Source organism: Anabrus simplex, chromosome 6 (assembly GCF_040414725.1).
Source record: "Anabrus simplex isolate iqAnaSimp1 chromosome 6, ASM4041472v1, whole genome shotgun sequence".
Classification (NCBI taxonomy): domain Eukaryota; kingdom Metazoa; phylum Arthropoda; class Insecta; order Orthoptera; family Tettigoniidae; genus Anabrus; species Anabrus simplex.
Window position 1 is genome coordinate 155,878,262 of NC_090270.1, and position 22,611 is coordinate 155,900,872.

The 22,611-nt window shown below is 36.7% G+C and overlaps 1 protein-coding gene across 1 annotated transcript in view; it reads left to right on the forward strand.

Annotated features, from left to right (window-relative positions):
- LRP1 (LDL receptor protein 1) overlaps positions 1-22,611 on the forward strand; it is a 744,558-nt gene that overhangs the window by 535,971 nt on the left and 185,976 nt on the right. The window contains exons 58-61 of the mRNA XM_068228249.1: positions 1,624-1,767; positions 18,849-19,094; positions 21,815-22,024; positions 22,106-22,194. Of these exons, the coding sequence (XP_068084350.1) occupies positions 1,624-1,767; positions 18,849-19,094; positions 21,815-22,024; positions 22,106-22,194 (689 nt within the window). The remainder of the gene's footprint in view (positions 1-1,623; positions 1,768-18,848; positions 19,095-21,814; positions 22,025-22,105; positions 22,195-22,611) is intronic.

Below are 22,611 nucleotides of genomic sequence, written 5' to 3' on the forward strand. Positions count from 1 at the left end.
GTGATCCCATTGACAACGATGTCCTGCTGTTTTCCTTCTAGTGCTTCAGAAAATACCCTTTCAGAGTAAATATTGAAGAGGAGTGAAGATAGAACACAGCCTTCTAATCAATCAAACACTATTAATCTGCATTTAGGGCAGTCGTCAAGGTGGCATATTCCCTATCTGTTGTTTTCGTGGCCTTTTCTTAAATGATTTCAAAGAAATTGGAAATTTATTGAATATCCCCCTTGGTAAGTTATTCCAATCCCAAAATCTTCTTCCTATAAATTAGTATTTGCCCCAATTTGTCCTCTTGAATTCCATCTTTATCTTCATATTGTGATCTTTCCTACTTTTAAAGACACCACTCAAACTTTTTCATCTACTAATGTCATTCCACGCCATCTCTCCGCTGACAGCTCAGAATATACTGCTTACTTATTAAATGACAAAGTAATTTATTATCATCCACATATTCAGTACTAGATAATCCTTATTTAGGATATAATTATTTTACATTAGTTGTTATGATACCTGTTTTGCTTGTCCTTGCAAGCATCTTCAGCCATTTTAACCTTTTAAAATCTAGGTGAGGGCCCTGTATTATTTATACAACCTATGAGATTATCCCTTAAATTCTAATGTTACATATATTTTTTGAGAATAGTACATAGTTGTTACATTTGAACCTTCTATACAATGGATTGTTGTTTTGGTTAAAAATTACACCATAAAAGTATCATAATGAACAAGATTTCTTATAATGTTTTTTATTATCTTCACTTCAAATGAGAATAACAGTTGTGATTGTAACATCTATATATCAGTGTACTAACACAAGAGTTGACAATTAATATCATTTATGCATATTGTGTAAATTATTTTAATTATTTTAATCTTCCACATATGTTGCAATGTGTGTGAATTAATAAAATCCGTAAATATTAAACAATTCTTCTTAAAATTGGTAAAACTGGAATTGTAATCAATAATGTCAGAGGCAGAACCACTGGTTGAACAACAAATGTGTGGATTTGTGATCAATCATTAGCGAACGGCAATGCATCAATTATGTTGAATAGTTTAACAAATCGTCAGATGTTAGAATAGCTTGTGCTAGTCGAGTCTAACGTCTAGTCTAATGGGGAATTCTACTTGGAACGTAGATGTAATTAAGTGTAAGTTTTGGTAAATGGAATTAAATGATATTAAAAATAGTAAATTGAACTAATTAATGCTTACCTCTTTGACTATTGGAGAATTGATTAGCAGAGTACAAAACTTTGCTTCATTAACTACATAAAAAGAAAATGAGTACCTGGATAGATTTTTATTGAACCCAGGCTACCATGACACGTTTTCTAGTCCATGGATTTTACTGCAAGCTGTGTCACAAAAAGATCTTCCATGAGCCAGATGCAAGCTGCGTAAAATTATGTGTCACAAAAGAAAAGTGTTAACACTATCACACAAATATATATGTCAAAAGAACATTGTCATTAGTTGAAAGTTCTTTGACATTTTATGTATGTATATTGTACAATATTCCTTATTAATTAAAATCAGAATAGAAGGATATGAAGAAATATGTTACAGGGTTTGTCTTTTTGGATTTTTATATAGTTGATTTATTTGAAACAGGTGTGATTCAGGACGCTGCATCCCCATGTCATGGCTCTGTGATGGTGATATGGACTGCAAATCAGGTGAAGATGAGCCAGAGTCATGCACGAGCTCCACAGCACACACGTGTGACCCCACATACTTCAAGTGTGCTAATGGCAAGTAAGTGAGTTCTTTTTAATTATAACTGGGTTGCAAGTGATTATCTCTTACTAATAAATATAGTCTGGCTCCATGGCTAAATGGTCAGAACGCTGGCCTTTCAGTCCAGGGGGTGGCGGGTTCAATTTCCAGCTGGGTTGGGGATTTTAACCTTCCTTGGTTAAAATCAGAATAGAAGGATATGAAGAAATATGTTACAGGGTTTGTCTTTTTGGATTTTTATAGAGTTGATTTAGTGTGTACTTCAGTTAATTAATTTTGTAATTTCTATTTGAAATGGCTCAGGGGACAGGGTGTGTATGTGCCGTCTTAATCATTAGAATTCATTTTAGGTAGAGCCCCATTCAGATGTAAAGGTCGCGTCAACTCAAAAGACCTGCACCAGGCCTCTTTGGAGGCCACACGTCACTAAACTGAAAAAAATAGCCTTTATTTTTGCAGTCTCCATAGTTATGATTGAAGTGTGCATATGAATCATTACTCCTTATTAAAACAGAATCATGAAATGCAGTGTTCGAGTATAATTCAGTATTGCAGCTTGGTGAGAGGCGTTTATACCAGCAAGTTATGAACTCTTATTGTTCTGCCTTTAAAAAATTGGCTCTTAAACTTCAGTAAATTGGTTTATAAGTGGTAAAGATGCATTTCTTCACTATTTCAAGAAGATGATGAAGCTTATAGTATGATCAGTGGTTATAGTATGATCAGTGTATATGTGAGAAGCAATGGAGTAAAATAGAACATCGAAATTAACCCGCAATCAGAATTAACCCACGAGCATCCCTGATGGCATTTGATTCAAATGTCTGCAGACGGTAGCTGAGGTCTGATGATGATGGTGAAGATGTTTATTATGATTATGATGATGATTATTATTATCAATATTTATCATTATTTATTATTCCAGTATTACTGTATGTACTTGTGTAATTCTCACCATCACAAAATGTATACAGCCTAATTTCTTCAACTGAAAGTAGGGGGAATTTTTTTGCTTATTTGACATGCCCATTTTCTTGAACATTTACTGAGCATTTCCTTGAGTGTTCCAAAATGCAGGTGGCATGTAGCATCCTTTCTATTTTGAAATCTGATATTTCCAATTCGCAGCACTGACTAGCACTTTGCGCTTGTTCTGTGATTTTGTAACTGTTTGTTATTATACTGCAATGAACAGCTATACATAGTGTAAACTTGTGGTAATCAGTTACATTGAGATTTACAAGAATAACGGTAGCAGTCTTTAAGTTTTCAGTGTCCGAGTGCAATATGCGGTACTGACGGAAACAGGAAAATGCACTTCTAGCTACCAACAATTATTGTAAAGTGTTTCATGGCCCTAAAATTAGTCAGATTTCACAGTGAGAAGAGGAACTTCTAGAAAACTTGATATCATTGCATTATGCTGGATGTACTGTTTTTCATGAAATGCTGCATATTAAAAGACATGAAATAGCTGCAGCATATGAGATTAGCATCTAGGGATTGTAAGGTAAGCCGAGGCTGGATAGCAAAGATCATGAGGGGAAATTATCTTTACTGAGCGAGTTGGCTACAAGATTTTGTTCACATAGCTTTTGGGTTGCGTTTGGGGGATATTGGGTTCAAACTCCACTGCTGGCTGCCCAGTAGTCTCCTGTTTGTGTCAGGCAAATGCTGGTCTGGTACTTTAATTAAGTCCATGATTGCTCCCTTCCCTGTCCTAGCCCATTATCACCAGAACACCTGTCTGTGTCCGTGTGTATAGCAAATACAGAGCGATCCATATAAAACTTGTCACCAGTGGTGAGTTGATAGTTGGCGGAATCATTTTTGACTTGACAAAAGAAACTAAGGAACTAACTTTTTTTGAAGAATTTGACTAAATTTTTGTTGTAAAATATTATGTAAAAATTTGTGTGTTTTATTTTTGATGAAGTTGTATTTTAAAGTATTTTCAGGACTCACTGAAGAGACAATTATTTACTTAATCATTGACATTGATATTGGAGATCTCCAGTAATGTTTTTTTTGTAATCCATTTTTTGTATCACCCTGTAGTGCCACGTGGAGGCTTCGATCACGAAATCGCTGAGTTTCGCAATCCAAATCTCTAGAATGAATTTCCCACATTACCATATTTGGTGCTATAATTCTATTGGTGAAAATAACACTAATTGGTATTGGTCAAACTTCGGATCGAAACATAGGTAGCTTCTCTGATTGGCTGTTTGAGTATTTCCCAATTTCCGGCTTTTGGCTCCTTAGCAAGAGCAAGGCTCTGTTCAGCGTCTTTGGTTTTCGTACGTCGTAACAATCGGACGCACCTTGTAAGGTGGTCCGCTCACCGGCTCCAGCCATCCCGGGGTAAGCATGTTTTCTGTTCTCAAGTGTTAATTTAAAATGTAAATTCATTCGTTTGGAGTTTGCCTTATACCCTGGTTTTCACCGCTTTTGATTTGTAATGCCGTAGTTCGTCAACTAGGCATACCCTTTATTTTGGAGGCAATTCATTTTATTAATCTTTTGTGAATATGTAAACTTTAATTTTTTTTTTTCCGAGTTGCCTCCAGTAATTCCGTATCAATTTAGTGCACACCTGGTGAGCTTTGCGTCCCTCACTGATGTGTATTAGGAGAGGACTGCTTCTCTATAGGCCTCTGCGCTGAATTTAATTTCTGTTGTTCCCTTCTCTTGTAACATTTTTCATCTTGCCTTATATGATGTTTGTAATTAGGTCATTGTTCCTTTTAAATTTTCATTCTAAATTTCAACATCGAAGTTATGCTCTCTTATTTAAATGTCATTGTAACTTTGTGTAAATATTCACTTTCCTGAGAGAAACATTGATACATCTGAGTAACTCCCCCTTTTAAACAGAAGGAAGCACATAATACAAGATACATATAAAACACGTAATTATTTGATAATGCAAAATAACAAACCTTACAGAACGATATCAGCCGATAATCAAACAGGAAAACATTTTACCTTTTACAAACACGTGGCTTCGCAGGATAACCAACATGCCAACTAGAGAAAGGAAGTATGGGAAGCAGGCCCGGAAACCCTAGAGGACGAGACCTTACGCGACGTTGTAGAGAAAGAAACGTGAGAACATTAACCCTTTGTCTAATTTATTTAACATATAGAATTGAATCAAGGTATGAAGTCCACAAGGTTAGATAACATTATTAATTAAAAAACTCAAATCGAACCACGAGGTTCCTATCAATGTTTCTCTCAGGAAAGTGAATATTTACACAAAGTTACAATGACATTTAAATAAGTGAGCATAACTTCGATGTTGAAATTTACAATGAAAATTTAAAGGGAACAATGACCTAATTACAAACATCATATACCGAGCTCGATAGTTGCAGTCGCTTAAGTGCAGCCAGTGTCCAGTATTCGGGAGATAGTAGGTTCGAACCCCACTGTCGGCAGCCCTGAAAATGGTTTTCCGTGGTTTCCCATTTTCACACCAGGCAAATGCTGGGGCTGTAACTTAATTAAGGCCACGGCCGCTTCCTTCCCACTCCTAGCCCTTCCCTGTCCCATCGTCGCCATAAGACCTATCTGTGTCGGTGCGACGTAAAGCAACTGTTAAAAAAAAAACATCATATAAGGCAAGCTGAAAAATGTTACAAGAGAAGGGAACAGAAATTAAATTTAGCGCAGAGGCCTATAGAGAAGCAGTCCTCTCCTAATACACATCAGTGAGGGACACAAAGCTCAACAGGTGTGCACTAAATTGATACAGAATTACTGGAGGCAACTCGGAAAGAAAAAAAAAAAAAAAGTTTACATATTCACAAAAGATTAATAAAATGAATTGCCTCCAAAATAAAGGGTATGCCTAGTTGACGAACTACGGCATTACAAATCAAAAGCAGTGAAAACCAGGGTCTAAGGCAAACTCCGAACGAATGAATTTACATTTTAAGTTAACACTTGAGAACAGAAAACATGCTTACCCAGGGATGGCTGGAGCCGGTGAGCGGACCACCTTACAAGGTGCGTCCGATCGTTACGACGTACGAAAACGAAAGACACTGAACAGAGCCTTGCTCTTGCTAAGGAGCCAAAAGCCGGAAATTGGGAAATACTCAAACAGCCAATCAGGGAAGCTACCTATGTTTCGATCCGAAGTTTGACCAATACCAGTTAGTGTTATTTTCACCAATAGAATTATAGCACCAAATATGGTAATGTGGGAAATTCATTCTAGAGATTTGGATTGCGAAACTAAGCGATTTCGTGATCGAAGCCTCCACGTGGCACTACAGGGTGATACAAAAAATGGGTTACAAAAAAAACATTACTGGAGATCTCCAATATCAATGTCAATGATTGAGTAAATAATTGTCTCTTCAGTGAGTCCTGAAAATACTTTAAAATACAACTTCATCAAAAATAAAACACACAAATTTTTACATAATTTTTTACAACAACAAAAATTTAGTCGAATTCTTCAAAAAAAGTTAGTTCCTTAGTTTCTTTTGTCAAGTCAAAAATGATTCCGCCAACTATCAACTCACCACCGGTGACAAACTGAACTACTCTAATGAGTCATAACATTTGAATCAATAATAAGACACATGTGCAACTTTTTGAGATGATAATGCACAATTGGGAGATAACATACATACATACATACTGTACCCGCTCAAAGCCTGAGTCCCAACCAGCATTTATCTCAGGGGGTGTCACGGTCCGAATCTATCGCAACTAATAAACAGTTTTAAAAAATGAAGATATAAGATCTCCAATTGAATGTATGGGCGCCATCCAGTCAGTACTACAGGGTTGAACGGGACACTCTAATCATTAACTTTAAGGCTCATTGTAAAAACACACAAAAATGTATTAACTCAGATCAGAGGGAAAAATTGGAATGCTCCGTCCTAGGAATGGGGACGGATATTTAAACGGTCATCAAGGGTTTACTATGCTACAAGAACTGGGAACTGTTTTCCTAGAAAATGCTAAAGGAGCATTTTATTTAAGATATATAATTTTAACAAAATCCGTTGACCCTTATTTTGCCGGTAATTTAGCTAATCATTCCTGAAAATTTCACATACTATTGTACACTTTTCACCACTCATCCATTTGGGTGGTGGAACCGTTGATTTCTGAGGGTTTCAATTCGACTGTTGTGAACACAATGACCATTGATGGTCATGGACCAATTACCTGTTGGCCAAGTGGGCGCGATCACATGAATCATGTCATCGCCTCCACTTTTATTGAGATGAGACCAACCCGGGATAATACAAAACTCCTCCTGGGTTCCTAACCAAAATAAGCTAATCGTTAACTGAAGGAAACGAAAAAGGACTCTAACCTAATGGTCCAGATGTAGGGATTTGCCATCACATAACAAATATCAACTTAACTTATTATTTACAACAACTTGGCATTATTACGTTATTTCGCCGGCTGACTTCCCTAGTATCATTCAACATCATCATCCGAAATAATAATAAAAATATTTTTGTTTTATTATTATTATTATTATTATTATTATTATTATCATCATCAGTGGAGTTCATGATTATCGTAACACGTAATCATCATTGATTTAACCTTTCATTTTCATTTTTTCACTATTGTTATCATCATCATAATCCTCCGAAAAATTCTTCTTCTTAATCTTCTTCAAATTATTATTATTATTATTATTATTATTATTATTATTATTATTATTATTATTAGTTTGAAAATTTTATATTTTAATTTCAATTCCCACCATTATTATTATTATTATTATTATTATTATTATTATTATTATTATTATTATTATTATTATTCTCAGAAATAATATAATACATTCTTCTTCTTATTCCTCTTCAAATTATTTTATTATTAGGAATTAATTTCACTTGTTACACGACCTTTAACTATTATTATGTTTAATGCATAACCCTTTACAATTCCAATCTAGTTTGGCACTTAATCAATCATTTAAGACATGATTTACTTGTAATATTATTACTATTTCAAAATTTTATATTTTAATTTCCAATCTTTAGAATATAGTCACATATGTTAAATCCAAATATGAACCATCAAGCTCTGAATTCACATTGGTCGGGACATAATAACGGTATTCAAACCCGCAACCTTATTTTCGTACTGCCGTTAATTTCTGGGAACACTATGTCCTCCCACGACAAATCTCAAATCCCATGGCACCTCGCAGTTGGGCAAATACATCCAATCTCTGCCAGTGCTAAATTATTCCTTCCTTTTCATTTTGAAGTCCATTTATTCCACTGGAACTCTTCAAAACATTTATTTCATTAATTAATTTTCAGTGCATGGACTCCCATACCACTCATAACACTGGAATCGGCTTATTATTTTGACATAGGCCTCAAGATACAACTCTTTCTTCATCAACTTCAGTACAACTCAATTTCATCTCGTGCTGGATTTTTGTCCCGCACGACTTCCAACATCAAAATTGGGCTCAAACCACTCTGGGCTTTCAACATAGCATGACCATCATATATAAGTGCCTCTATCACTTTTAAACAAATATTTATGATTATTATAGAGTCCAAAGACGTTAGGTCAACAATTTATGTTAAAATCAAATTTACTGCCTGAATGAAAGTCTTCCACGCCACATGTTATCTCAACATTTAAATTACTTTAACTTGCAATCATTCTATCAAACTAGGCCCGTGCCATTATTCACAAAGCATTATTATTAAACACGCATTTACACATTACCCATGTTCATTTATCACTCTGATACTTCTACTGATTATTATATTTCTGTCCACTGGCGAAACTTTGCGGCACAAATAATCAGACAATTTACAGACAATTCAATGGACTTCATTCCGTCCCACAACAGTTAAATTCACTTGGCAACCCTCTATCTCTGGATAATCCTACAACATGCCTTAATATCTATAAAGTTTCCGATAACTGAGAAACACATTTGAGCACATCTAAAATGAAAATTTATCTTATTTTTACGTGAAACGTGCTCCTGTATAATTACAAACATTTCAAGCACTTGAACAAACAAATCAACCCTAATCTACTCTATTAAATAATCAAAATTATGATGAGTGCTTGATCTAATAATGTACATACTAATTTGTCCCTTTGTCTGTCTCTGAATTTACATGAGCCGAAGGCGGTTCGTTTCACAATCAAGTTACCATAATGAAAGAAGATGATTTCCTCCCGCTAACATTAGCAAGCTACAATCTCAGCCTTGTAGTTTGCTAAACTGGACGAGAAACCTCGCCCCATCCAGTTTTAGCACTGCATCCTACTGGTATTCATGCCAGCTTGAAGAGGTAATCCTTGGCACTTTTCAACATTACACATTTTAAATCTTATAAAAACTAATAACTTTTTGCACTTGGAATATTTTCCACTCTAAATTTAACACATAAATTTTACACTCTTGGCTTTTTATCTAGCCCACTTAAGGTAAATATACATTCTTCGTTCCTTCCCTGGACACTAGGAACATGGGATACCTCGGTATCACTTTCTACGGCCCGGCGTGCACTCGATTCTCCCGTCTCACGTTTGCGTGGCTGGCCTGGTATCAGTAATTGACTGTTCACTTGGTAAAATTACATTGAACACCTGTGACCGTTCTCGCGTAACATACTTACTATTCTTGATACAGAATCTCACCCTCCTATCCGTAGGTTTTGATTTAATGCGTTCTGTAAATATTTTGAACTCCTGCTAGTAGACTGTTCAAGACTGTAATACGAACTAATTCACTTCATGTATCACTGTGCTACGTATCACCTCAAACAATATTCCACGAGTGAGTACACACACGTACTTGCGTAGTAACGGCTCCGACAATTCTCCACAAGTAAATCTGCACCCTGGCGTAGTAATGGCTCGAACAATTCTTCACAAGTCCGCACCCTGGCATAGTAACGGCTCGAACAATTCTTCACAAGTCAGTTGCTTCCGTCTCCACGACCATGTATTTATATTCATCTCCCCCTCCTCCGAGTTCATGAGAGGTCATCTCAAGGCGCGCAGTTCCAATATCCTCACACGGCTATTTGCGGCCCTGCCAGTGACTTAAACTTGGGATCCACTGGTCTAATTATATTATTATAGCCTCTATGCCAATTTTCAAATATTATCGTCCGCTGGTAATTAATATAATCGTGAATTTAGCTCCCATTCCCCAGGCGGGGGATTTTGCGCCATTTGTAGCGTCTCTTGCCTGCAGCCAATCATCTAATAGCGTCCATGAATTCTCAGAATTACGCCAGTCAATCTCCCTCAATTAATAACTTTTAATAATTTTTATTATCTGGTTAGGCTTCTAAATTTTGTCATATCTTGAATTTATAATCCATTTAATTTAATTTAATTTAATTTAATCCGTGGAGTTAACGTTGATAGTGTTTCTTACAATACGAAGTTGTCGGGACTGCTTCTGCCCAGCGAATTTTACGATTGGTCCAAGCTTACACGGGACTGAGAAATTTCATTTTTTTTTTAAGTACCAACCTTGCACCCAGCCCCCTTTTGGTTCACTGGAGTTCCCCTGACGTCATTTCTAGGAATCCTGCCCTCGGCCCACACGTTGTTCCAACTATAACTTCGCCCGCGGCTATGAAACTTTCCACTGACTCGGAAATAACTCTGCCTTTCTCCTTTTTCCCTCGTCACAATTTCTGAGAAAACTAATTCTGCTGGCCATTGTATTTCTTAATCTTAGAGGAGACAACAGTCTGGGGCAGGTTTCACAATACAACTCGAACTGGCCCATACTTACAATATATAAAGTAAGATATTCTTGCTTCTGAATATGAAAAATATATTCCTCAATTATTACGTACAATTGAATGACACCTATCACACCCCCACCAGGGCGCAATACATACATATGATAATGTCTGGTGATCTGGGGGGGGACAATTTTTTTGAGATTTTTCGGTCAGCAAAGAAACGGTTACAGTACAGTAGAAGTCCACTATAGCGAGTACGGCATACAACGAAACCCCGTTATAACGACAGTTCTTGTCTGTACCTTCAAAATTCCTGTATTAAACTGTGTGTTATCCTTCGGTTACAGCAATAACTCTATATCAGTGATGCATCTGTTATTATGAGTGATTAAGCATGCACGACTTTTTCCGTTAAATTGAAAACAAGAAATAAAGTGGTTTAACCTATTCAATACAAGGAAAATAAGAAATGTAATGTTACATTCTTATTTGATTAAATGCCGTACCAGTTTCGACCACTCTTCTGGGTCATCATCAGCCGATTAAATAAAAGTATAAAACAATATATATGGGAAAACAATAAGTAAAGGATAAGTCTTTCACTAAAAGCAGTTCAAGGAGCAGTATAACACTATAGGGATTAGCACTGCGTGATGTAAGATCCTACAATCCAGAAGAAGTCAAAGATCAGTCATTTAAATGAAGCAAGGTGCAAGTTCTTGAAGATGTTACAGATGGTTTGTGGTGGGACGGGGGATACATTTAGTGTATCCAGATTAGGTGTGTTAAACAGTACAAACTCAGTGAATAGTCGGTGATGACTAATAATATGGGTAATGGTGTACGAATGCTAAATTAAGTAGCAATCTGCCTGTGCGCTGAAGCAGGAAACCCTGGGCCAAAGGACGTGTACAATAGGCACCAGAAAGCAAAATAGTTATGTGGCAGACACAAAATATTACCAAGCTCCAGCGCCAGACCAAAAAAAGGAAAAACACCGCGAAGCATAATCACAGATCAAAACCTTAACATATCAGCAGAATTAGTGCAGAGCTCACTGGCCCATTCTTCCAGTAGGATGTTGTATATAAAAGTCGTATATAAAAGTTCCGTGTTTGTCAGTCTCTCACTTGATTCAATATTGAAACGTTCACCCAAGCTGTGAGTCCTTTGTGACACAAATGTACAAGATTTTGTAGCTAAGTAATTAAGCGCATAGTAAGCAGTAGAAAAAAAAAAGGGGGGGGGGGTGGTAGTTACTGTAGGACAGCTAGGAAAGCTCAAATAACAGAGTTCAAAATCACAAATTTTTTTATAGATAACACCCAAAGAAGAAAGAGTTTTACAATTAGGGATTTCCACAAATACCAACATTAAATTGTGATATCATTATTTCAAACCAAAAATAACTTAAAGAATTTAAAATATGTTATGGTGCTCATTGAGGAAGACGTTCATTAAGGTCGTGACTAAAATTTTACAATATTGCTTTGGCAATACAAAGAAGACTATAAAAATAACTGATCATTAGACCAAGATTAGACTTAGGTATAATTACGTAGATACAAATAACATGACCATGAAAGGTAATGCTTATGAGATCGTGACTAGAGTTCTTTCATAATAAAACACTGTTATCGACATTAATAAGAGATCAAAATAATTAATTTTACACCGTAGGAGAATATGTACAATAGCTAAACACCGATATTCATAGTAGATGAATCACGAAGGCCACTTTTACAAATTTAGAATCACGGAAATTATGGAAAGGAAAAAGATTAGAGGGACAGGAAAGGAAAGTACTGGAAATAATAAGCAATGTTAACAGTGATAAGAAAAAAGAGAGAGAAAAAATAGGAGTGACGAGGGTGAGAGATGGTAAAAATCAGGCTGCAATAATTGAGTTATTCTACCACACGCACACAGGTCGTATATAAACATTCCGTATTTGTCAGTCTTTCACTTGATTCAATATTGAAACGTTTGCCCAAGCTATGAGTCCTTCGTAACACAAATGTACAAGATTTTGTAGCTAAGTCAGGGCGATAGAAGTTCATCAAATAAGCAGTGAGAACTGCCCTGCAAAGGGCTAAGTTTGAAACACGAACAAGGCCCGAGGGGCAAAGTTGTAGAAGATTAAATCCAAAGTGTCTAGAATAACATAATAAAATTCTGCTCACCCAGCATAGCGAAGATAAGAAAGATGTCACGTAGAAGATAGAAAAATTTTAAAATCGCAACGGACCAGCCATGCGAAACAGTTTCTGCTCCCTCCACTCAGATTAACACAGAATGCCTGACTGCCAGTAACAGGGCAGCTACGACTTATATACGCAAGAGAAGCTGAGCCGAGAACATGCAAGAACATTGTGACGTAGTAGAATGGACGCCAGGAAGGAGAAGCAACAAACAGTCACAGGTAGGCCATGTGAGCAGGTGGTGCAAGATGAGTTGAGTTGCAATATACACAGCAGCAAGTCAGCGAAGTAGGCAGAAGGTAAGATCAAACATCAACATAGTGAATAGGATTAGGGAGCACGTAACAAAGAGCAGCATAACATACATAATGTCCAGCACTGTGCTTCAAAATGCAAATGAATAGTGGTGAATAGTTCAGTGATCAAGCCTGCAAATACTTCTAGGCGCAAAAATATATAATACAATTTGATATAATTGAAGTATATATTAATATTTATATGATCTTCTATGATGGATTCTTTAGAGATGCAGAACAGTTGACAATTTACTGGCATGTAAAAGAAACCCTGTGGGACTAGATTCCAGCACCTTGGCATCTCCAAAAACCATAAAAGTAGTTAGTGGGATGTAAAGCCAATATTATTATTATTATTATCAACAAAGATTTAGCATCTTCATGCCATACATCTACTGAAACTAGTCTAAGTTCTTCAAAAGTGATGACCCAGTTGTATGCAAATAATGCACCAACATCCAGAGATCTTGAAATTGTTGCACATGGAAGAAGTTCAGGTCTATCGTATAATTAAATATAATCAGTGTTTTTGCAGAAATGATTGCTCTTCAAAACTAATTCAAGTACATTTTGAGCCAAAATGTTCATGCTCCCATACAACATGTGAGGCCGTTGTTACAGAAGTAACTGCATCGTTTTCAGTGCAAAAAGTACAGTAGCAATTAAACAGACACTTCGAATCATGGACATGTTCTATTATTTCCCATTCGTGTTCAATTTTGTCGACTGTACTGTGGTGAGCAAATGAAACTGTTGTACCTAAAATCACAACCAGGAGATATCTCAAATAATGTAATTAAATATTTAAGTGAAATGATGGTTGAAAATTATCTCACAAGTAAGGTTTCTGTGATAACACAAACAGCAATTTTGGTTCAGTCGAAAGAAAAGGACAAAATAACAGATTCAGAAAAATAAATTTTTGGACAGAGAATTTTTAGATATAGGATGCCGGATGCGGTGTACACATTATTAGCAATGCAATACAGTTGGTGATTGCTTGCTCATTCATTTGGAGACTGTGATAAGTTGAGAAGATTTACTTGTTTTTCATATACAGTACGTACCAAAACAAAGAACACTGAAAATTATTGTTCATCTGTTGTCCAAGTTTCCCTAGCAATAATAGTTTGACATACTGGTAAATTCAGTGTTATGTTGATTTCTGCAATTATGGTTCTTACAACAAAAGAGAAGGTATTTGTCATTGAACATTATTTCCGGTTGTTCAGAGTGGGCCAAGTTTGGTTCCCATTAAAGACCAGCACGATGTGCAATTTAATAAGGATGCACCAAATAATAGAACAATGTTAGCTGTTGTTGACAAGTTCCATCATATGAGTTTAGGCTTTTAACGAAAGTCGATGGCATGGTGTCCAAGAATTGTCACCATAAACAAGAATCATGGACGACTTTTCCCAAAGCGTAGTCTACGACTAATGTTGGTTTGAGCAATGTTTAAAGAGCTGGGTGGATTTGCATACCACATTCAAGTGGACCAGATAGTATACAGAGCCCTTATTTTACCCCATTCATGCAGGATTTGAGCAGCTGTTGTCATGTCAGAAACTTACCTATCCAAGGACAATCGATGCAGCAAGAGCAACAGCCCAGACTACAGGGGAGTCACTTACCCTTCTGCAATGACTCTTTGGAGATAGCCCAATTTCTCAACGAACTCCATTCCCGAACCTTCCTGCTCCCATGATTTCATGGTCCCCCATACCTACATATGGGGCATGTTGAAAGAATAAGTCTTCAAGACAGATGAGCCACATACAAATTTCCCAAATTATGGCAGTGTAAAGACAGCAGTGGGAATTCATTTGAAATTTCTTATTTTATTGTATTAAATTTTTTAAATAAGATTTTATTCTGGTTGGACTTGAAAGAATTGTTTCAATTTCATAAATGTGGACCTATCCAGATAATTTAAAATTCTGTTTTAAAATCTCTTATTTATGGGTTTATCAAAATTATCATTAATTTATGGTTTTTAATATTTTCATTTTTCATCAAAATTTGTGAAACTGCCTGTACCTACACACGCACATTCGGAAGAGAGTTTCCTGTTGCGTAAACGATGACTTTTCTTTAACATTTATTATGACTGTGTCAGCAAGGAAGAAGAAACTTTTGATTGGAGAAAATAAAAGTAAATGTAATTGGTGAATGTGAAAATCAAAGGTGAATTCTGCATTCTGATTGATTCTCTTTGGTGATTGCACCATTTCCTGTTTCTCAATTTTGCCCCAATTCTTTGGTGAAAGGGAGGTAGCATCTGTGTCTTTGATCATCTGACCATCTTAGCGAGTGGACATGCTCGTCCTTCGGTCCCCTCATGGGAAACCCGGTCTCAGGGTAAGCACTCATAAAAGACTTATTGTGTAGTGAGAATGCAAAAGACATACAATTTGACCTTTGTCCAAAATATCTTCATTTAAGCATGCATCTGTCACTTCTTGTTTTAGAATGTCCTGTCAGATAAACGGATGAGCTAAAATCAAGATAATTTGGAGAAATTAGTTTTGCAATATTTCAAAAGGAAATGAAAATGTAATGATGTTGAACTAAATTTTAATAGTACATATTTTTCGGTTTATTGTGCATTTACGTGATAGTGCATGATTTCATGCATATAAGATTTGATAGTGCATGGAAATCCAGGCTCTAATCATTACATTGATTCTTTCCCCTCTATAATCTTCCCATACTGCCTTTATGATGTCACCCATCACCATTATGAACAGTATAGGTAACAACACATTCCCTTGTTTTAGTCCTTTCCAAACCATTCTGATCTACCCAATGTTGTCTTCACACAACTGTAACAGTTATCATATAGGCCTATTGCTGTTATAATTGTTATTAGTTCCTTGCCAATGCCCCTGTATGTCAGGCTTTCACAAACTTTTGATCTGGGTGTTGTCGTATGCCTTTTCCAAGCCTATAAAAGTCATCATTATGTATATTGTCACCTCCCCCCTTCCCCTTTGGAGCAGGTAACATTAATTTAAAGCACACACAAAATCAAATTAATAAACTTGAAGGAACATATGTCAACTGATCAGACACCAATTATAACATCGCAAGTTTCAAAAACACACACAAGGCTAGAAGCAAAAATAAGCAGGATTACCAACATGACAACTAGAAAAAGGATGTGGGAAGCGGACTGGGATCCCTAAAAGGTTGTAATCTAACATGACGTTGTAGGGAAATAGACGTGAACGCGGTCACCCTTCAATCTGCATTTACTAACAAATAAGGCAAGCTTAGCATAATTGTACAACAGAAATTTAAAATAAAGTAACATGATCAGTAAAGAACAACAAAGGAGAAATGAACCACGAGGTTCCTATCTATGGTTCTTCAGAAAACCAAAATTTTATATCACAAGTTCATCTCCACAAGAATCTGTCCAGCGACAAACAATAAAATATTTATAAGATTATATTTAAGAAAAGGAGATCAACTTCTGCAATTAAAATCAATTACAACAATTTTACAAGGAAAATAGAAAAGGAGATTTACAGACTATTACATTTAATTTACAAGGAAAATTGACAAAGGAATTTAAAATCTAATGCAGAGGCCTTTAGAATTGCATAGAGAGACGCATAGCTCCAAACAGTATACATTAAATCGACGCAGGACAACAGGAGGCAACCTTCCATTCATTGAGTCTCAACTGTACTTGTTCCTCAGTTTCTCACCAGATCATAATATCATCAGTCATGCTAGTAAAATAAGGGTACTCAGCCTCATCCTAAGGACACCTCGTGTAGCTATGGGGCGCCCATAGGTCGATCTACTGCTTTATAGCTTCCATGTCAACTGCTTTGTTGACCAGGTTCAAACTGGAACTCTTAGGATGAAACTCCATATTCCTTGGCACTGGAATCTCATTGGTCTACAGCACACAACACACACAGTTAGACCCGTTACGTACGTCTGCTTCAAACGCACACTTTATGGCCTGATTTTTGACCCAAGATACCAGGATCAAAAATACTACTACAGGGTTATTAATTAAACGCCTACATTTATTTAGTAGTGACGTCGTAGTGTCAAGCCCTTTGTCTCTGCTCAGGATATTTATTATTATGAGGGTTTTAGTAGTCCCTTCTTTGTTTCGAGTGATAACGGTAATGATGTTAATAATAATAATAATAATAATAATAATAATTCAAGTTCATGCTCAGAATTATAACCCGAATGTGCACTCTCATATATCACCGATATCACTTCTTGTCATACACCAATTGTTTAAGACATTACCACTATTGTTTAAAACAAAAGTTCACATACAAAAGGAACTGCTACTCGAGACAGTCACACATCTGTTTCTCATGAGACAAAAACACAGACTGCCCATGGACGACGCTCCCCAAACTTTATATTAGCTGAGAAGTTTCCCCCTCTCTAATATCCCATACACCCTATTCTTGGTGCATTAGTGACGCAATAATGCAATAATCAGGTGGCCAGTGGTCTCATATTATTGTTAAGACTCGCCCGGACAAAATTTGATTGCAGAATCGCCAGTAATTAATGAAAAACTGCCTTCAATTTTCAGCTTGCTCATGGGATTCCCCGTGTCACATGGCAATGAAGTCATTTATCACATGGCATCTGTAACTTTCCACTGTTATGTAATCATATATTTTTTCTTTTAACAGGAGATTATTACCCTAAAGGAATAAGAATCTCTTATTTCTTTCACATCGTACGATTACCAGAAAACAGGATTTTATTACAACTAGTAATGAGAAATCTGGGAAAGAAGACAGGAGGGCATTGGATCAAAGAAATTCAAGAGGATCTCAAAACAGTTGGACTCAAAATTACAGATGCAGAGAACAAGAATAAAATTACCACCCTTCTTTAAAAAAGGACGTCACACACTCTAAATAAATTCACAAATCACGAACAGCTCTTTTGAATGGTTATACAGTGCAGTATTATTAAAATCGTTAATTCCTTTAATACAGAAAACGAAGTTGGCCAAGCTGTTTTAAGGATGGTTCCAAGATTAAGATGCTAAAAATTTACCTCTCCTACTCATCAATGACTTGTGGTGGGGATAACTTTTCCCTCCTTTCCATGCAGGGATTCCCTAGCTCTGCTTGGGGGCATATAATTCCTAGCCTCGCCCGTGGCGTTCCAAGCTTCGAGATCCCACGAACTTGTTCCCAGACAAAGAAATGTGCATCCACTTGATCCCTAGCCCTTGGTTCATGTCCCTGTCAGGTACAATACATACATATTCATTATAGACTGTAATGCCTTTCAGCATTCAGTCTGGAAGTCTCTTGTGAATTAACTATAAGCCTCCACAATCCTTTATATATAACTGTGACCTCGTTTAGTTTCACACCTTTTATATTTAAATCATTAAAAACAGAGTCTAACCACTGTCATCTTGACCTCTCTCTGCTTTTCTTGCCTCCATAACAGATCTCTTATTCTCCTAGGTAACCTATCTTCCTCCATTCACCTCAAATTATCCCACCGCATAAGCCATTTTATATGTACAGCTGCATCCTTGTTTAGCCTTTATCTCTTCATTCCTAGTACTGTCCTGTCAAGGTTCTCACCTATGTGTGCTAGCAGTCATTCTCACCATCTTCATATCTGCTACTGAATTTTGGGGAGGGAGAATTTTTGTGGCTTATAAAGTGATAATTTGGTCTATTGCACCTCTTCCCATGAACTTCTCTTAAATATTACTGTAATATCACGTTTAGAAGAGATTTGGAAAGTGGCAAATTTTGTTCTTACTCTGTTCTCTGTTCTACTTTTTTAAATAGATTGTTCCATTTTTATCTGTATTAATTAACTAATGCTTTCTGTGTTTATAGTTGTATACCGGGTCGGTGGCACTGTGACTACGACAATGACTGTGAGGATAATTCAGATGAGATCAACTGCACGCCCCGTAACTGCAGTGAGTCAGAATTCCGTTGTGCAGATGGCCGCTGTATCAGAGGATTGCACAAATGTGATGGTGAATACAATTGTGACGATCACAGTGATGAAGTGGATTGCAACAGAACATGCAACAGCGATGAGTTCCAGTGTAACAACCCTCACCATTGTATTTACATGTAAGTAACATTTTCAAAACATATAATAGAGGATAGAACTTATAAGATTTTCAGTCTGTTGAAACACAAAATGTAAAGATTTTTCAATCAACATGAATTTGAAACAAATAAAACTTTATAAAAATAATTTTTAAACAGTTCTTGAGAATGTTTACTGCACATGACGGTCCCAACATTGGTCACAAAATGCTGCACCTAGAAGTATGTATGTATGTATGTATGTATGTATGTATGTATGTATGTATGTATGTATGTATGTATGTATGTATGTATGTATGTATGTATGTATGTATGTATGTATGTATGTATGTATGTATGTATGTATGTATGTATGTATGTATGTATGTATGTATGTATGTATGTATGTATGTATTTATTGTGCCGGTAAAAGAGCCCGACTCTCAGATTATATTTTAAAGTAAGCAAGTATATGGTTCTCAGGGCAAAAACTGGGTGACTAGTAGCTAGGGCTCGGTACAGGAGGTAGGGTCCTATCTACAAGAAAACTTTGACTGAACATGAGTTTATTCATATAAGACATGAAATTGCACATCACCTCCAGGTAGATATAAGTTGTCTTCCACACAGTCCTATAATATGGCTCGGATTCTCCAGTTCACCAAGCCGGGCAGGTTGGATCACGCTCCAGAAGATTCCAGGGACTCCGTACAGAAGCGGCTGGACTGTCTGGGTTGGTAGAAGGTAGAGATGCCTCAAACTTTCGAGGCCCAGGTTAAACCCCGATGATCCTGGTGATGTTGCAGATAACCATTTACTACCTCAGTCCAATGTGACTGAGAGGGTTGATGTCTCCAAGGTCACTCGCAGTACTGATAAATCTGAGTTCATAAAAACCTTGGGTGATTAACCTATTAGCGAAGTCACTGGTTATCATTCATCAAGACTTTCAAAATTTAACACTCGTAAAAATGATATGTATCTGTATACGAGGAAAATAATTTCAGAGTTCACCACTAGCAAAAGTCTTCGTCTCTGAATAAATACTGGCAAAAAAAAAACATAAGTCCCTTCTCATGAAACTATGACCAAATTTAAGGTTCACCACTGGCGAAGGTACAAGTCTTTGAATGAACACGGACGAAAAACATAAGTCCATCCACATGAAAATCTGAATAGATTTAAAGTTCATCACTGACGAGATTTATAAAGTTTTGAATCAACACTGGCGAATGTACAAGTCTTTGAGTGAACATGTACGTAAAACACAAGTCCATCCACATGAATAAATTTACAGTCTATCACTGGCGAAATTTATAAGTCTTTGAATCAACACTGGCGAATGTACAAGTCTTTGAATGAACATGGACGAAAAACACAAGTCCATCCACATGAATAAATTTATAGTCTATTACTGGCAAGGTATCCAAGTCTTTGAATAAACACAGGTGAGATCCTAAATTTATGTTTTAAAGACGTTGAATGAAGTTAGAGTTCATCACCGGCAAAGTCTATAAGTCTTTGAACCAGTACCGGCAAAATCACAAATTTATGCTTACGGGAACTTAAAGCTCATTCAGAGATCATCACTAGCAAAGTTTATAAATCACTGTTTATTAGAGGAATGAGTCTCTTAACACTCGTAAGTATTGCAGGTTCAATTTATGAAGAATTCGTTCCTTAGCATACGTAAATAATACAAGTCCAATTATGAGTTTAACACACGTAAATAATACAAGTCCATTTCATGAATAATTGGAAAAATTCCAAGCTCGAACACCCATAAATATTGTAAGTTCAATTATGAAGACTTAGAAAATGTTCTTCAACACTCGAAATATTGCAAGTCCACTTGAGAATACTTGGAAGAATTCGTTCTCCCACACTTGAAAGAAAATACAAGTTCACTTTATGAATACTTAGAAAATTACAGAGTTCCTCGTCGGGACTATCACTACACGACTATAGTAGCAGCGAGAGTGTCTACGCTGACTACTCAGCTGTAACTGAGTGAACAGGCTACAGTGGGTCCTCCTTTTATTCGATCCGGGACGTCTACGTCACAATACGGCTTGACTGAATATCTCCTGAATCCCTCGATGGATGTACTTGAAACTCAGGCATTGCGACGTTCAGGTGATCCCCAACAAGATGACATATCGCTCAAGCCGCTAGCATAATTATTACGGGAGTTACAAAATTTTCCCCGTCGAACAATCTGGAAGACGTGACGTGGAATCTAGAATATACGAGTCCAGGCTGGGAACACGTGATGTGACGGGCGGGCGGTCTAGCTAGCCCCTGTGGCTACGTCACAGCTCACAGCTGTCCTTCACTCGCTTGCTTGCCCCGCTGACGGTAAACAAACCAGGCGTGCTCAGAACTTTACGCGTGATAATTAAATGTCATTTATACTAAAAAAATACACTTGTACATGTCGTAACCAGAACAGTATGTATGTATGTATGTATGTATGTATGTATGTATGTATGTATGTATGTATGTATGTATGTATGTCATAACACTATTAGATTAACTGTATTATGGCTAATATATACACAGCAACATAAGGTATGAATAACTTCAGCATTTACTTCACTTCAGACTGGACTACAGAAGGAGATGTAGATTTTGTATCCATTTCACTGCTTCAGGCGTTGCTGAATGACGGTCTTCTATGCTTCCAGGGAAATAGATAAGATATAAAGATTTTTATTTCTTGTTTGTGAATTATGAAATGTAGTATTTCTTCTGTTTGCTAGTGACTGGAAGTGTGATGGTGATACTGACTGCAGTGATGGATCTGATGAACTCAACTGTAGTGATCCATGCCCTAAGGGTCAGTTCATGTGTAACAATACCCAGTGCATCATGCCAAGCTGGCTCTGTGATGGAGATGATGACTGTGGTGATGGTACTGATGAGCATTTAGCTATGTGTAGGAAGCAAGAATGTCCTGCTAGCCGCTTCAGGTGAGTTAACTTGCTCTGATTAATTCCATGCTGAAATTAACACATTTACTTTATTTATGAGTCACACATTTCTGTCTTCAGGTGCAGCAATCATGTGTGTATTTCTCTTATGAACATTTGTGATGGATACGACCACTGTGGAGATGGGTCTGATGAAGAGCCAGAAACATGTAAGAATAACCTTCTCTTCTGTGCTTATATTAAATTATAAGAGGAGTCTTATTCCATCCCTATTTACTATTGTTGCAGAGATGTTTATGTCTATTAGGCATAAGAGAGATTCAAGAAGTAAGATGGGAAAATTCTTGGAATTATCCATACGTAGAAATGTATATATCTATTTAAGTTATGTAAAATAGAGGAAAATTTGGTGTTGTAGTTAAATTATTAGTGAAATTTAAGGGTAACCAGCAAACCTATTTACAGTGGAATCTAAGTGCGGCCAGTGTCCAGTATTCGGAAGATAGTGGGTTCGAGCCTCACTGTCGGCAGCCCTGAAAATGGTTTTCCGTGGTTTCCCATTTTCACACCAGGCAAATGCTGGGGCTGTACCTTAATTAAGGCCACGGCCGCTTCCTTCCCACTCC